This window comes from Drosophila serrata, unplaced genomic scaffold (assembly GCF_035046125.1).
Source record: "Drosophila serrata isolate PLE 108 unplaced genomic scaffold, ASM3504612v1 contig_240, whole genome shotgun sequence".
NCBI classification, from domain to species: Eukaryota; Metazoa; Arthropoda; class Insecta; order Diptera; family Drosophilidae; genus Drosophila; species Drosophila serrata.
In genome coordinates, this window is record NW_028257138.1 from 2,952,189 (window position 1) to 2,968,269 (window position 16,081).

Genomic DNA, 16,081 nt, shown 5'->3' on the forward strand with positions numbered 1-16,081 from the left:
TTAATTTGCATTTCTTAACAAAAATTATCTATCGAATCCTTTGGATATAAATTTATTTAAACAAATTATTGCCTTCGCCTCCCCATATTGCTTCATCTTCACCCATCTTCTCCTCTTTCTTCATCTCCATCTTCATATTCCTCATCTTCTTGTCCTTTATCTTCCAACTGCATCTTCAGCTACATAAGCTCTCAAGCTCCCTTTCTGCAGGAGCTCTCACACTTAGGTTAGTCCTTAAGTTAAGTTTTAGCATCGGAGCTAATCCGATCGGAATCCTCGGAATCGGGACTAGCATCCTAGACGGAACATCCTTAATGCTAGATTCTCACTACGAAATATGTAATGCGTGTATATATGGTATATGGTGGACCGAATCCGAATCAGGATCCTAGAAGTAGCGGAATTCGCCCTTCTTCCCCAGATGCTTGCTGCGCATCATGTCGGTGGGGTCCGGTGATCGTTGCTCCATACTGGGATTATCCTGAGTAATGTAACAGGAATTAGTCAAATAGGAGAGGCGGAGATCTTGAAATACTCACCCCTGGTCGCGATTTGTTGGCCAGGCCAGGACCCGCCTGCTGCTGCTGTTGCTGCTGACCGTAATATTGGGCTCCATCGCCATCGCCATAGTTGAAGGGCGTGACAATGGTGTGGGGCACATGGGCTACCTGTCCTCTCATATTGCGCGCCTTCCACCACTTTCTAGTGTCGTCAAGGATCTAAGGGAGTTAAGGAATTAAAAATGATATTGTAAACAAATTTTATAGATGTTTCGTACCTCCAAATATTCGCCTCGCATTACACTCAGCTCCTTGTCATTGTTGGCGGTCCTGGGATAGGTAACCAACACTATTTTGGAGCCACCTGCTTGGAGGTCCTCCAGCCAGGATTCGAGCATTTGGTCATCGCTGATATTTGCTGCTCCCCTGCCCAGCTCCGAAGAGGGTCCCGGTCCCGCTCCAGCTCCGGCTCCATATCCATTACCACCACGACTGTCCCGCGTATGCAGATTCTGAAGTCCGGCTGTGATGGCGCTCAGGGTGGGCCCAGCGCCAGGGCCATGACCATGCCCATGACCCGCTGCTGCTCCAGCTCCCCTTCCCTCAATCGAGTCAAAGGAGAGTTCGCTGCGGGTGTTAAAGTCAGAGGCACTGATGGCTCCAGCACGATCTCTATCTCGCTCCCGCTCCCTCAGCCCATCGTTGCCATGATGAATGGTGTACTTTTCGATGCCCATGCTCATGTTCATCCCATTGCCAGAGTCATAATCATCGTATCCTCGTCCATTCAGTCCAGAGGACACCGCTTGCACCTCCAGCCGACGCTTGCTGACATGAGCTGGCGGGGAATTTGGTGGCGGTTCCAGCTCATCGTTGATCAGGTAATCCGGGGACCAGCCATCGAGGAAAACGGGATGATAGGAGCCCACATCGTCCTTCCACTGATCGCGGGGGATCACCCAGGCATCACCCAATGAGCGCCAGAGTTCCGTCTCCTTGCTGGTCACACAGTTGATGAGCAGATTGATGGCCTCGCGGGTGAGCAGCGGATTCACGACGCGTGCCGGCAGCTGCGACTCGTAGTAGGTGTCACTGGACGCCTCCACAATGAGGGCCAGCGGCGTGAAGAGGAAGTGCACCAGCTCGGGGGCATTGGGGTCATGGATGTGGGCCTTCAGCTTGGCCAGCAGATTGAACGACAACTTGAACTTGGCAAAGATGTCCACGAACTCCTTCTCGTGCGGCGGTCGAGTCCGCAGTGTGAGCAAACCCTCACCAGGATCTCTTTTCTTTGACTTGCGATTGCGACGACGTCGTTCCAGCTCCCTGGAAGCGGCAGCCGCATGCTGCAGCCGGGCTATAAACTTCTCAATGTCATCGAAACAATGATTCAGAACGGCCACATCCCGTTCGTACTTCTCGCTGGAGGTGGAGCTGGTCTCGTCTCGCTCTGCTCCTACGCCGACGCCGCCGACAATGATGCCGCCATGCTCCGAGTCTGTCTCACCGCCAATGTGAGCCACATCGTCGCCTCCTCCGATTCCTGCACGCACACCATACTGCTCAACACTGCTGCGCTGGTGCATGTGGTGGTGATGCTGGCTCTCCCTCTCCCGATCCCGCTCTCGATCTCGCTCCCTTTCGCGCTCTCTGTCCCGATCCACACGGTGCTCCCTGCTGTGCTGGTGCAGCTCCACACGGCTATGCGAGGACGACGACGAAGTCTTGCTCATCATCATGGCCATGCCGGAGGCTCCACCACCTCCGGATTGCGTGGGCGTGGCTCCTCGCTGCTGCGTAATCATCTTGCCACTGCGCAGCTGCTTGAGGTCCTCAACCAAATGGACGGCGGACACGCTTTGTGACTGCAGGATAAAGATTAAGAATGAGATCAACTTGAATTTGATTGATTTAAAGACAAAACTCACCTGGAATATGTGCATCTCGGAGCGGGAACCACCGCCGCCGGATACTATAAAGACCAGAATGTTATTATACAGCTCCATGGCATCGTTGGAGGTGAAGGCTGTGGGCTCTTGGACCAACGAGGCGGGAAATCGTTCAATGATGTTCTGGAAAGATAGAAAAATCAATGTTAAATGAAGGCAGTTTAATATTTTAGTAGACTTAATACTCACCCCCGTTTCATAGTCCATGATGAGCACCCACTGATAGTCCAAACAGAGCTGCATCTTCTGTGACCAGATGCCCGTGGTCTTCTCCAGCTGCAGTAGTCGCCGCATTCCGTCTGCCGGGTAGACAATCCCAGACTCTTTGTTCACCGTAAAGGTGGCCAGATGCTCCAGCAGGTAGGTGGGCTTGTCATGCAAATCACCGTCCAGCCTCTCACGCTCCTCGCCGCCGCCACTGCGATCATCTCCGGAGTAATCTCCTCCGCCGCCGCCACCGCCATGAGCACCGCCTCCTCGTAGGCTTCCACTGCTGTTTCCGGCACTGCCACCGCCATTTGAGTGATGATTGACCATTTTCCTTTTGTTTTTCTTGGTAAGTGACTTTGGATTCAGGAGTCAATTTGCAGACTAGATAGTCTGTTTAAAATGGTTTAAAATAAAATTTTTAGCTTGAATTTAAGCTTAGTTTTTGAACTTCACTTCACACAGAGAGTTTTAAGATTTTTGGAATTATTTACACAACGCCTAGAACATAAACCGAGCCCGAAGGATTACAAAAACCAAACACAGACATGGGAAAGTGAAAATATTAGAATTTTCCTGTTGATCAAATAGTTTTGTTTGGTGATTTCAAGAATTCGTCACCGAAAATAAGATTTGACCATTGTGTTTTATAAATATGTACATATCTGTGGATACTGTATATACTTTCTATAAAGTAACTTAGCCTTGTATATAAAAATATATACATGTTTTTTATTTTTAGGCATTATCTCTCATAAAATGACTAAAAACAAGTGCTTCAAAATATTTATTATCAAAACTTTATTATCAATAACAAACCAAAGCCCAGAATTTCAGATAAAAAAGTTAAAAAGACCTTGCCTTTTTTTTCCTTTTTAATTCAACTATTTTAAATTCTTAAAGAATGGCACTGCATAATAAAAAGAACTTTTATAAATAATAAAATATTTTTTAAATAGCAAAACTTGTCTACTTTAAAATGTGAGACTGAAAGACGACTGCACCTTGATTTTCCAAAATATTAACTTTAAATGCAGTCTTTCGAGGCTAAATGATTTTTTTTTTTCTTTTTGGGGTGTGGCCAACACATCCGTACAAGTCTCTTCTAGCCAAATTAGGTTTTCCCATCATGATTTCATAGTTTCCGTTGACCAAGTTTTTCTGGGAGAGTGCCGGATGCCAAATTGATCTTACCGAATAAATGAAATAAATGTGTTAAGTCACTACTTTGTACTTCTACCGAAAGATTTGGAGACGAGATTGGTATCCCCTTTCGCAGCCTCAAGGCCCCTTCACCCCTTTGGATACTGCGCAGCCAGTATCGCTGACTCAAACCGCATTCCACACTTCCACTAACGCTAACACACACACACACAGCCACTCCAAAACGGTCCGCACATGGCCGCAATTATTCTCAAACTTTAACATTTCGTTTGTTGGCTCTCGGATCAGCATTGGAATTCAAAAATCGCGCGCCTTACCTACCATACCCCCCTCCGCCATTGATTGTCCACATCACATCACTTTGCCTACACAGCAAAAAAAAAGGTTTCACACAATTTTGAAGCTTTGAACATGTAGTTCATATTAATACTAATTTAAGTCAAAATAATAGTTCAAGAATAAGTATTACACTTTCTCTAGACTAAAAGCTAAGAATTTAAAGACCTTATCAGTCAAAATTTAAGTAATTCCCTAAATTATATGTATTAAATACCATTTATTTTTTGCAGTGCAGCCAATGGAACACACCTGCAAAAAACTCACACACCAAAGCCCAGATTTGCAAGCACTCTCTCTCTCTCTCTCTCTTTTTCTCTCATTCTCGCTCAGTAGCACGCGCAAGACACTAGCTCAGCCGCTCCCTCGGCTCGAGTGACAGCAACAACTTTTCCGCTGGCTTTTAGGCTGGGCTCAGGCTCGCATACCGATCCGCGGGAGGGGGCGGGGGCCTCAAGGGGAGACGTGTACTTGCGGCAGGTGAAAGAGAAAATGCCAGGAGGGGGTCAGCACTATCGGTCGAACGATCTTGCTCAAACACAATAAACAAACAAAGCGAAATGCAAATAAAAAGAAAACACTGACTGACCCACTACGACTAACTACACTACACTACTCTACACCCCTGGGGCCTTCTCGGTCGCTTGTTATGTTTTGTTGTTTTTTAGTTTTATCGTGTTGCAGCGCAGTGTTATATTGTCCGAAATTGCATCACGCCAATGGAATTTTGACGGATTGACTTTGTTTTCTTTTCTCGTCTCTCTTTCCTGCAGCAGCCCAGTGGGGGAGGGGAAGAGCGATAAACATTATTATCGCACGCAAATAACGGCGAAAGTGTAACGCACTTGCATAAATCATAAAAGCAGATACTACTACGTTCATTCAGTTGAAGATAATTAATTAAGTCCGCTGATAAGCGGCAAAAACAATTACAGCGCACAGGAATCCCATATTTCTTGGGGGAATTAATGCCTCAAATAATTCAGGCGGCGGGGACAGCACAGATTTAGATAGGCGGCGCGCTCCTGACGGCTCAGGCTCACTTGTTTTTATCTTGCGCATACTTTTAAGTTTACGAAGCAAATGGGCAAAACAACAAAATAATGACGAGCCAGCGCTCTAGGGGGAACGGGGGAGGGGAGATGGCGAGACACCAACACCCCGAGCAACACTATTGCCATCCCATTCGCGCGCATGCGTGGCAGGTCGGGTGCTTGCATGTGTATGTTGCTGCCGCTTGAAAAGGTAACTCTACGGATATTTGTCTCCGTGTCGTCTCCTCCATCTCCATCGCCACCATCTCCCTTCTTTTTGACCGACCGCATTTTTTAAGCTTTCTTTTCCACCTGTTTTCCTCTCTCTCTCTCTCTCCCTCTCTTATTGCGGCGGCTGTTGATATTTTTACAAGTCTTTTTTCCACACACACACACACACACCGCCACATGGACATGGTCCAAGCCGCACACAGGTAGTGCGCTTTGGTGGTGTGCGTGAGTGGATATACAAACTGGGAGCGGCGGCAGGTTTCGTATTGATTTTCAATGCTTTTGTTCAATTCATTCACTAATTCAACATACACACTCACAGGCACTAGTAGATATTGTATATTATTCTAATTGACCGCATTTATCCGCTGATATTTCGTTTATTTCCTTTACGTAAACCGCACACACACACATGCATACACACTTGGGGTATCCATATCTCGTTAACATTTCGATATCATCCTCTCACTTCGCACATTCTTCTTCTAATTAGCACGAATCCGCATCTCGCTGTCTGGTTTCGCTAACTGGTTTCGGTTGTTCGGTTTTCCGATTTTGGTTTTCGGTTTTCAGGGCTTGCGATCACTCGAGCATTGTTTTAATTTTTTAATTCCAAACATTAAAAGTAACTGTAATAAGCCTGCTCTATGCTTCTGCCTCTCCGCCTCCTCCTTTTACCTGTCTTCGCTCCTTGTCTGGCTACCGCTTTCGGTCCGGGTATCTTTCTCGCGCTCTCTCCTTCTCCTTTGGCTTCTCTCCTTTTCGATTTTTATTTTTAAGTCGGCTTTCTTTCGCTTCGTTCTTTTTAATTCTCCGCCCAGCCGCTTCTCACAAACTGTTTTCCTTTTTTTTTTGTAGCTGTTGTCGCTTGTGGAGAATAATGAACAAATAACAATAACCCGCAACGTCGCTTTTCAGTTACTGTTGTTGTACTTGTTGTTGTCGTCAAAACGCACGCGAGCGTCGTCCGCAGTGGCCGCGTTTAGTAGTACATGTCAAGTCGGTACCAGAATCAGTACTAACTGCTTGCTAACTTGGCCCACTCGCTGTGTCTCAGTTAGCCACTAAGCGCTAAGCCACTTGTTGATACGGCTATGACACTGTATTTCCAATTTTATGACACTGCTACGGAACTGTACATCATATTTTCTATATTCAAGTTTTCATTTGAACTGTAAAAACAGCTTTTGGTCACTTGAATTTATTTTTTTAATGTAACTTTTGTTTACATTGTTTTAAAAGTACAATAATTTACTATTTTTTAATAGTGTCATAAGCATTCAAGAGAGGCCACACAAAGGTGAGAGCGCTCTCTCGCCAGGTGAGCCGGGAAAAGAGAAAGAGAGGAGAGAGCGGCAGCTAACTTGGAGAACAGTTCGCCAGTTCATTGTAGATTTAAATGTTTCGAGAATGTAAAAATTGAAGCATATTTTCGGGCAACATGTAAAATTGACTTGCAGAATATCTATTGTTTTAATTATTTATCATTTATTTATCAATTAAGAGCTAGATAATCAGTTTTTGCTAATGAAACAAGATGTCAACCCTAATATAGAAAAGGTTTGCGAAAATGCTAATAAAGATTATTCGATTATTATATATTGCTTATTTAGTCTTACAAATATTTAATATTTTTACTAGTCACTCATATTCTTTGTCACTGCGGAGCAGTTCTTGTCCAACATGGATCATTTTAGCAAGGAGAGGCTACAACGTCGCAGCCCAACAATCCAAACAAGTGGAAACTGAAGAAAATTTCATTAAATGAATTAGATGATGAGTCCAATTTTGAGCCCAGGATTATATGCAGATATCGCAAGCGTTCATTGGAACACATACTTGAGCCCAGAGTATGAAAATACATTGTAAACTTTGAATTGTAGATTTGGAAATCACATATAAAACATGTTTAGGCTTTTTTGTTCACAATCCTTTTCTAATTGAAGTAAATCTAAGAGCTAATAATTACAACTAAACAAAAAGAACGCCGTCTCCGGATGATCAACTCCTTGCTTTTCTGTTTGCCTTGAGCAGTTTCGCCTTGAGAGCCTTGACGTCCACCTTTCTGGATGAGGAGCTGTCCTTCTGAGACGAAGAAGCTTTCTCCTCTGTAGGTGGCACAAAGTCCTTGTTGCGACGCTCGTCCTGGCGCTTGGCAGCCTCCGCCTGCTTGGCGCTGCGCTCCTGCTGCCGCTTGGCTTGTTTTTGCTCCTGGTTGAGGAAGTACTCGCCCGAGGCCAGCTGCTTGTCCACCTTGCTCTCCGGCTGTGTGGGCGGGAACGGTGTGTACTCCTTTTTGGTCTTGCGCACCTTTGGCTGCTTGCGCTTGCTAATGTTCTTGTTCTTGAACTTGGGCAGGAACCGTGACCAGTCCTCGTTGGCCAACCGCGGGTCCTTCATCAGTTCGCGCTTGATCATTAGCGCCTTGATATTGTAAATGGGATGGACGTTGTTCATGGTCTCCAGCACAATGTCTCTGACCTGCTGCAAGCCCTTGTACGGACCCAGAGCCGAGACAGTGTTGCCCTGAACCAGCACGTAGCAGTCGGTGAGGAGCTCAATGGACTTGAGCGTGGCTCCGTTGGGACCGATCAGGCGCTGGCGCCGCTTGACGAACTTCTCCTTCTTGTGAACCAGATTGCCGATCTTGATGATGTCGCAGCCGATGTCGTCCTGGAGCACACGCTTTGCCTGCTCGAAGGGCACACTGCGGGCCATCAGCTTGATCATGTCGCGCGCCTTGATTATGATGTAGGGATCCCACGTCTTACGGCTGGTCTTCACCACCATGCTGCCCTCCATCAGGTCCAGTTCGGCCTTCAAGTGGTGCTCTGCCACGCACTGCTCCACCAAGGGCCACACTTCCTTTAGGTAACGTTCTCGGTACTTGGGGAATAGCGTGGCGAACGAGCTCTCCTCCACCATGCCGTGCGGATTGTCCTCTGCCTTGAAGGTGGGTATCTTCATGGCCCAGGCATTGTCCACCGGCTCCGTGCTGATCTTGGTCTCCTCCGTCTCGCTGTCGCTCATGGTTCACCGGTTTTCGACGTATTTATTTATTTATATTTTCACAGGTGAGTTTTTCTAGCACGCTTTTTTGTCTGTGTTGCCAGAGCCGGAAAAAACGTAGTGTGACCAATAACATTTGTTGCAACTTAGTATTGATTTCCACCTTTTCAGCCTTATCGCATACATTCAGATATTTCCCATACACAAAGGCAATCACTGCCATACTAAAAGTATCGCATAAAAAAGTTAGTCAGAAAATCCAGCGCATAACAAATTAAGAGCAAATTGTAAGACCGATTAAACAATTTAAACTGTATTTTCTGGTAGGATTAATATAATTAAATATTAAAAATATATTGTACTCGGCCAAAGTGTCTGCGGAGAAAGTTGCACTAAAGAGAAAGTCCTGCCTGCAACTTGGGGCGTGGACGCGTTCGCAGTTAGCATAAATCGCAATACGCAGACCAATCCCAACGAGACAAAGAAAAACAATTGAAAGTGGCGACATTGTAATAATCTTAATTGCTATAAAAAACAGATTTTTGTTGCATTTCATTTTGGTTGCGTTTTAATAATTACGCAGTGTGAAAGAAATTGTGAAAAATCAATATGGCGTCATCGCACGTCTTTGTGTTCGAGGCACGGTGCTGACAACCGGCTTGAAAGCCAAACAAAGAAAAGGGAAACTGAGTAGCTTTCACTTTTCGTTTGGGCCCCAATGTCAAAGTTGGTGTAAAGGAAGACAACCCAAAAGCGAGAGACATTCGTGCTTTAGTCGTTCGAACAAACGCACAAATTTTTTGAATTGCCAAAATTGTAATTAAAAACCAAGTTCGATCTGCGGGAGAGTGGACATCGCTGACACGCAGGGCTGCACTGCTGCGATAGGCGCCTATCGACTGTCAATCGATAGTTGGCACGGCCCACACGTCCGCATTTTCTCAGTGAAAAATCTCCACGCGACGAAACACGTTTTCCTGATCTACAAACAAAAAATAATAATCTGCAGAGGGTTTTTGGTTCTCTACCAGTTTTTATAATAAAAACAGATAGCTGAGGCGTTTCTTCATTCTCTTGCGTCTGCAGCTGGAATTTATTGTTGCCTCTTCGTCTCGAAAGTGAAAATTGTAGGGCTACAGCAAAGATATTAGGATTCTTGCTAAGCTTGTACTCAGACTTGGTGTTTTTCTGCTATTTTAGATATTTCGCCAAAGCTAGCAATTAATTGCGTTTTTTCATGGAATTACGTAATCTGTGGAAGAAGTTCAGTATCCATTAGTTACGCACACACATACACCAAAGAGTCACGCACGTACATACAAACAGGCGTGCATGGTGAAATCTACGCGTGTGGAAGCGAGACGACGATAGGGCATTGGACAAGGCACATAGCGTTGCCACCCTTTGCTTTTTTCGTTCGGAAAAAACCCAAAGGGAAAAAGAATGGTGAGTTTGTAAAAATATTAAAAATTGAAATTCGTTTGTTGACTAACGCGGGTTTATGTTTGTGTTTTTAATTTAGCCGCGAATAGTACCACTGCAGTTGCTGCGGTGCCTTCGGGTGCTGTTGGACGACAATGGCGGTATTTTGAGTGCCCAGGAAGTAAAGCGCATTTCGGGGTGAGTTTACACGAGCGCCCTCTAGTGGATTAAACTAACTAACCAACATTTTCGATTTCCTTTTTGTTTTTAATTTGGTTTCTTCCAAAAGATTGATGGCAAAATATTCAAAGAAACTGGTTTCCAAATGCGTTTACGTACAAATATTGAAATCTACAAAGACGGAGCTACTCGGGGACTTCATGTCCGTGGGCGGCTGGTCGCTGGTCTACACATGGCTAAACGATGCCATTCGGGCGATGAACTGGCCGCTGGTCCAGGAAATCCTGGAGCTGCTGCTCCTCTCGCCGGTGGATGTCAACCGGCTGAAGATCAACTCTGCCCCGATCTTGGTCAAGGGTCTGTGCAAGGATGGCGGCAATGAAGGTAAGTTCTTACGAGTCCTGTTTAATCCTGTTTCAAAGCTCTACCTGCTCAAGCGGTCCCTTTTTGTTTTCGTTTACCTGTGAAAGGGTCACTAATTACCTCATTTCGTTCGGCCCACTTTCCAGGTGTTCGCATTCTGGCCAAGCGGCTGGTCGAGCAGTGGCTGAAGATTGTGACCGAGAACTCGTGCGGGTCGGCGGTCTTGATAGCTGCTCAGCCCTCAGCCCAGAATGCAGCCAGTACTCCATCAGGAGCTTCCAGCGGCGACTCCACTGGTGCTGGTGGTATCCCTCCAGTTCACGACTCTGCCTCCTCCAACGACAGCACGGACAGTGCGAGGGCCCCAGTGACGTACACCATCACCTCCGCGCCTAGCCATAGCAACTCCAACAGCATAACCATCAAATGGAAATCGGCTGACAAGCTTAACCATGATCCTGAGGACGATGACGAGGCTGCCGAGGCGGCAATGCACAATGACGGGGAGCCGGAGAGGGATCCCCTGGACACGGCCGAAATGGTCAAAAAGTCTAGTTCCAGTTTAGATGATAGTTGTTCAGCGGCTGCGTCGGAGGTTAAGTCCGGCGAGGATGTTCATGATAATAAGAAGCATAGTAGGAGCTCCAAGAGCGACAAGAGTAAACGGTCCTCCGAGAAGGAGCGCGAGAAGGATCGGAAAGAGAGGTCCTCCTCGAGCCACAGGTCTTCATCGTCTAGCCATAAGTCGTCGTCGTCGTCGTCATCTTCCTCCTCTTCGAAGAGCTCTTCCTCCAAGAGCTCTTCCTCCTCCTCCTCCTCACATCGCAGCTCGAGCGATAAGCACAGCAGAGATAAGGACAAGGACAAGGCTCGCTCTAGCTCCTCCAGCTCCAGTTCGAGCAAGGACAAGGAGCGCAGCGGTTCTTCGTCGTCCTCTTCCTCCTCCTCGAATAAACACAAGTCCTCAAAGTCCTCTTCATCGTCGTCGTCGTCCTCCTCTTCTACATCGAGCTCTGGTTATAGTTCGTCTAAAGATCGCAAGGACAAGTCCTCCTCGTCCTCGTCCTCTTCATCCTCGAAGCAGGAGAGGGACAAGGACAACAAGCTGATGCCACCGCCGGCGCTAGCTGCTTCCTCGCCTACGACAGTGGCCAAAGAGGGTGAGGCACAGAAGCCCAGATCCATACCCATTCTGTCCAGAAAGGCGTCCATTTCGATAGAGATACGACGGGACACAGAGAAGGCATCCACCGTCAAGACATACCAGTCCAAGTTCCGATCGCACGGCCTGACGGAAGAGGCACCGCCTCCACCCTCCAGGAAAGGCCTTAAGAAGCCCACATCGACGCCTTCGACGTCGCTAGCAGGCACCACTCTTCCCGTTGTTCCGGCCATCAAGCGACCGTCACCACCGCCCAGCCGGGATTCGCCGGCGGAAAAGAAGCCCAAGATCGATATGAGCACAGTGGCGGGCCATGTGGAGCGGCCGGGAGCAGCCAAGCTGATCGCGCCCAAAAAGAGTAAGCATCTGACCATGAGAAACCCTATTAACGATCTCTTTTCTCGTTCTTATTTCAGGATCTTTGGTGGTTTTTGCTTTTGTATGGAATCGGAGTTAGTCTCTCGTATATATTCTATATTATTTCGTTGTGTGATCCCTTTATATCTGTCGTAAGCAAGAGGCAAATCTTATGCCGCTGCGGGGTGGTTTAATTTGTTTTTTGGGCTTTGGGTTTAAGAACTCTGGGGTTAAATCAAATTGATTGCGATTGTTCCTACTCAAACGAAGATGTGAGAAGTGAGAAGTGCGCCCCGGATGATTATAATGATGTTGATGATGATGGCAACGATGGTGTCCCCGGAACCTGGTCACTGCGCATGCGCTGAGTCAGCCAAAGAGTGTGAGGCGTCCGCCGCTCGGTGTTAAGTATTCAACCTAATCTTTGCTTAGCTTTAGCTTTATAAGGTATGTAGATTGATGATGAATTTGGCCCAGAAAGCTAACCAACTTCTTGCAAATAAATACGAAAAAAATATACTCTAGAAAAATACGATTTTTCTATTGAAAATAAAAGGAAAGCATATTGAGCGAACTGAAAAACCAAAAAAAGAAAACGATAATATTGACTTGGAACTGGCGGTTCTCCACAGACGTTTTTGGTAGTGGGTCATGCAATCCCCCCCGCATCCCAGCGCTGTTTCGATCACAACCCAATGTTGGTCTTGGTGCCTGTTACAGTGGGGCGTCGCTTTGTCAGATAAGGAATAACCCCACCGTCCATGACGCTCCTCCCCCGAAACTCACGGATAAATGCATCAGCAGCGGGTGGGATAATGATGCGTCACACCTTTCGCACAGAGCTGCTCACATATATATGTATTACCTAAGATCGTCGTTATATGTATATTTTGTATTTATTTTTTGGGAGTTATGTCAAAAGAACTTTTAAATTTAATTTTCTCTTTTATAATTTGTTTTCATTTTAAATAATTTACTTTAAAATAAATTGTGGAATTTGCAAAGTAGCCAAAAAGTTAGAGACCATGACCATGACTTGTTTAAGCTAGTAAAAAATTTTAAACTAAAAAAAGATAAAAATAAATTGTAAGAATTACAGTACATTAAAAAAGCTATATTTAAATTATAAAAGAGCATATAAAAAAATTAATAACAAGTGCAAAACATTAAAAAAGTACAGATTTCTTTGACTTGACACCAAAAAAACGTTTAAAAGACTCAACATTTACGAAAAGCCTTTCTTTTGTTAAATTTATTAATCAATTTTTATAATTTTTTCAATTTCTACACTAAATTTCACTTCAAATTTAATTTTAAAGCCATTATGCCATTTTACATTATGCTCTCAAATCCCCCAGAATTAGTATTTAATATTTATTTAATGTTTCAGTAAATCTCAAGGTCTTAAGCTAGGCATTTATAACATTAGTTAGTGACCCCAAGTAAGGGAGAGATCTTTAGTGTGTTTTAACTAAGTGTTGTATTAGTAATTTTCCCTCTAGGTTTACCTTCCTAATTTCTCTTTCAGCAAAAGCAAAAACCACCCAAGGATCTTGAAAAAAACCACAAACATAATTAATAACATTTTAATTTACTTAATTAATAATCTCCTGACCTTCCTCTGTTACAGTTTCAACCCTGGTGGAGACTAATCTATTCTCGGACGCCTTGGCAGCCTCAATTGAGCCCAAGAAGACGGTGAAACGGAAGCGTGTCTTGTCAGCCACATCGCCCACGGAAAAGGATGCGCCGCTGGCACCGCTCAAGTTCTACCAGGACACGCTGGACGAGTCGAAGAGCGACGATAAGTCGGACGATAGCACCAAGGAGAATGACGAGGGCAAGGACACCGATGTCGATGGTGATGGCGACGTCGATGGCGATGATGATGACATTCCCCTGAAGCGCGTCAAGGAGCACATCGAACAGAAGGTGAAGGAGAAGGAGGCGGCATCGGCAGCGGGTGAGGCAGGAAATACCTCCGATGATGCCGATGATACGCCGGCAGAGCCAAAGAAACCAGGACCCGGTTGCGGACCCGACGGACCACCCGGCGTCCTTGTCGTGCACCGCCGCAAGGGGCCCAAGAAGAAGCTCACCTGGAAGCCGGAGGATAAGCTCACACAGATCCGCTACTTCGAGGTCGATCACTCGGAGCGCGTGAACGTGACCAAGCAGAGCTTCAACGAGATGAAGAATATGGAGCGATTCAGCGAGCGGGATGCATTGACCATTGCCCGACGTGGATTCGATGACACCATGGAGCCACAGATGGAGTGGCGACCCCTCATCGAGGTGGACAACGTGCCCGATCATCCCAATGGAAATCTCTCCAAGCAGCGGCAAGTGCAGGCCGATCGGGAGGCCACCACTCTCCGAGCTCTGTACTTCTCGCCGGACATGATACCGGACAGTGCGGCAGAGGCGGAACTGGAGCCGCACTTTGCCCATGACATTCCTGTGATACCCATCGATGATCTGACCGGTAATCCCGATGCGGTCAACGATTACAGCGCCCTGCCTTGGCCCGAACCCAAGGGTTATGGCATGCCGGCACCAGGAATCGTAAATGGAGCGAATGTATCTAACAATGGACCGCCGGATATGGGTTTCGTTGGGGAGAACAACATGAACACCATGATGCCACCACCGAATATGATGCCACCCAATCCCTTCGATCCCTTCATCTGCATGCGAGGTGGCGGCGGTCCTCCTGGCATGCCAGTGCCCAATGGTCCGCCACAGATCTGGCAGAACCCGATGGCGGGACCACCGCCCAATGGACCACCTATGATGAATGGACCTGGTCCAGTGCCCGGCATGGATATGAATAATATGAATATGAACAATATGCCGATGCCGCCGCCCCAGAACTTTATGGGCAATCAGTTTGGCAGTCCAGTGCCACCCTTCGGTGGTGGTCCACCGCCGGGCTTTAATCAATTCCCGCCCATGATGATGAATGGGCCTGGACCGGGTCCGGGAATGGGACCAGGTCCGGGAATGGGACCGGGTCCGGGAATGGGACCGGGACCAGGAATGGGACCAGGACCCATGATGAATGGCCCTCCCAATGGAATGGGACCCATGCAAAACAGGAATAACATGAACAACAACAACAATCGAAATAACAAGAACAATGGAGGAGGAGGAGGTGGAGGTGGAAATTGGCGCAGCGGCGGCAATAACTTCCAGGATAACTCCGGCGGCAACTGGCGGTCAGCGGGTTCTGGCGGCTCCAATAATCGCGGCAACGGCGGAGGCGGAGGCGGTGGCGGCAACGGCGTCTGCAAGGCCTTCATGCGTGGACACTGCAACATGGGCAAGAACTGCAAGTATGTGCATCCACAGAAGAAGCGCATGTAGGACTCGTCGCCCGAATCTTCTGCGGAAGATTCAGTTGCATAAGAGCAGGAGAGATCTCAGGCAAGCTGGAGGAGCCCCAGATTGTGCCACCACCAAGACTGTAGCCAGGTTAGCCGTCGTTAGTTAGTTTTTATATATATTATATATATAGGGTTTGTATATAACATGTATATGTATCTGGTATATATGTGAGTGCAGAGAGAGAGAAAGAGAGCAAAGCCGGAGCTATTAATTTACAAGTTGTTAAGTTGTTTAGTCTAAGGTTTATACATTTAGTTAACCCCGGACAAGAAGACGAAGATCGATGTGTACTTATAGAAGAGAAGTCTCTTTTATTTTTGCTATTATTAACAGTAGTCATATGGTTTAGCTATGTAGACATATATTAGCCCTAAGATCATAAATATTCACAATTAAAGACCAAGTCATATGATGAATTTTTCAAAAACCAAATAGAAACGGAAGTATATTATTTTTAACAAAAAAAATCTGCAACAAAAAAAGGGAGGGAAGTCATTGACATTGACATACATTTTATGTATTTTAATTTTTATATTTTTCTAATCTTTGTTAATATATTCTTTTTCTTTAATTCCTATTTTGTCTGAGATTTGTTTATAATATTCATTTTAAACAAGAAAGGGAGATCAAATTGGAGAAGCCGCAGGGGCTTACACACTATTCCCGTAGAATCATGGGTTTGAATGTGAAATTTGTCATAACTAACTTACAAAACTTAAAAAAAAAGTCAGTTAATTATTTTGTCGAATTTGTTTCCAATGTTTCATTCTTTAAAAAATT

At 46.0% G+C, this 16,081-nt stretch overlaps 4 protein-coding genes across 6 annotated transcripts in view; 1 reads left to right on the forward strand and 3 right to left on the reverse strand.

Annotated features, from left to right (window-relative positions):
• Nucleotides 1-16,081, reverse strand: part of Pkg21D (Protein kinase, cGMP-dependent at 21D) — a 202,304-nt gene that overhangs the window by 107,523 nt on the left and 78,700 nt on the right. The window lies entirely within an intron of this gene.
• aru (arouser) lies at nt 37-6,441 on the reverse strand. Its single transcript, XM_020943285.2, has 6 exons — nt 6,100-6,441; nt 2,639-3,049; nt 2,429-2,572; nt 779-2,365; nt 540-719; nt 37-481 (listed from the first exon to the last, which is right to left on the reverse strand). Exons 2-6 carry the CDS (start codon nt 2,984-2,986, stop codon nt 389-391), a joined length of 2,352 nt encoding a protein of 783 aa, XP_020798944.2. The 5' UTR covers nt 2,987-3,049; nt 6,100-6,441; the 3' UTR covers nt 37-388.
• On the reverse strand, nt 6,181-8,866 carry dbe (KRR1 small subunit processome component homolog dbe). The gene has a single exon (XM_020943275.2). It carries the CDS (start codon nt 8,449-8,451, stop codon nt 7,423-7,425), a length of 1,029 nt encoding a protein of 342 aa, XP_020798934.2. The 5' UTR covers nt 8,452-8,866; the 3' UTR covers nt 6,181-7,422.
• Nucleotides 8,613-15,733, forward strand: PNUTS (Phosphatase 1 nuclear targeting subunit). Of its 3 annotated transcripts, none has more exons than XM_020943274.2 (6): nt 8,613-8,717; nt 9,631-9,876; nt 9,953-10,050; nt 10,142-10,416; nt 10,542-11,915; nt 13,545-15,733. In XM_020943274.2, the coding sequence occupies exons 2-6, from the start codon at nt 9,874-9,876 to the stop codon at nt 15,278-15,280; spliced, it is 3,486 nt and encodes a 1,161-aa protein (XP_020798933.2). In that variant the 5' UTR covers nt 8,613-8,717; nt 9,631-9,873; the 3' UTR covers nt 15,281-15,733. The 3 variants fall into 3 exon arrangements, with proteins under 3 accessions (XP_020798933.2, XP_086686632.1, XP_020798932.2); XM_086830506.1 differs by having other exon boundaries at nt 8,649-8,753; XM_020943273.2 differs by having other exon boundaries at nt 8,652-9,557.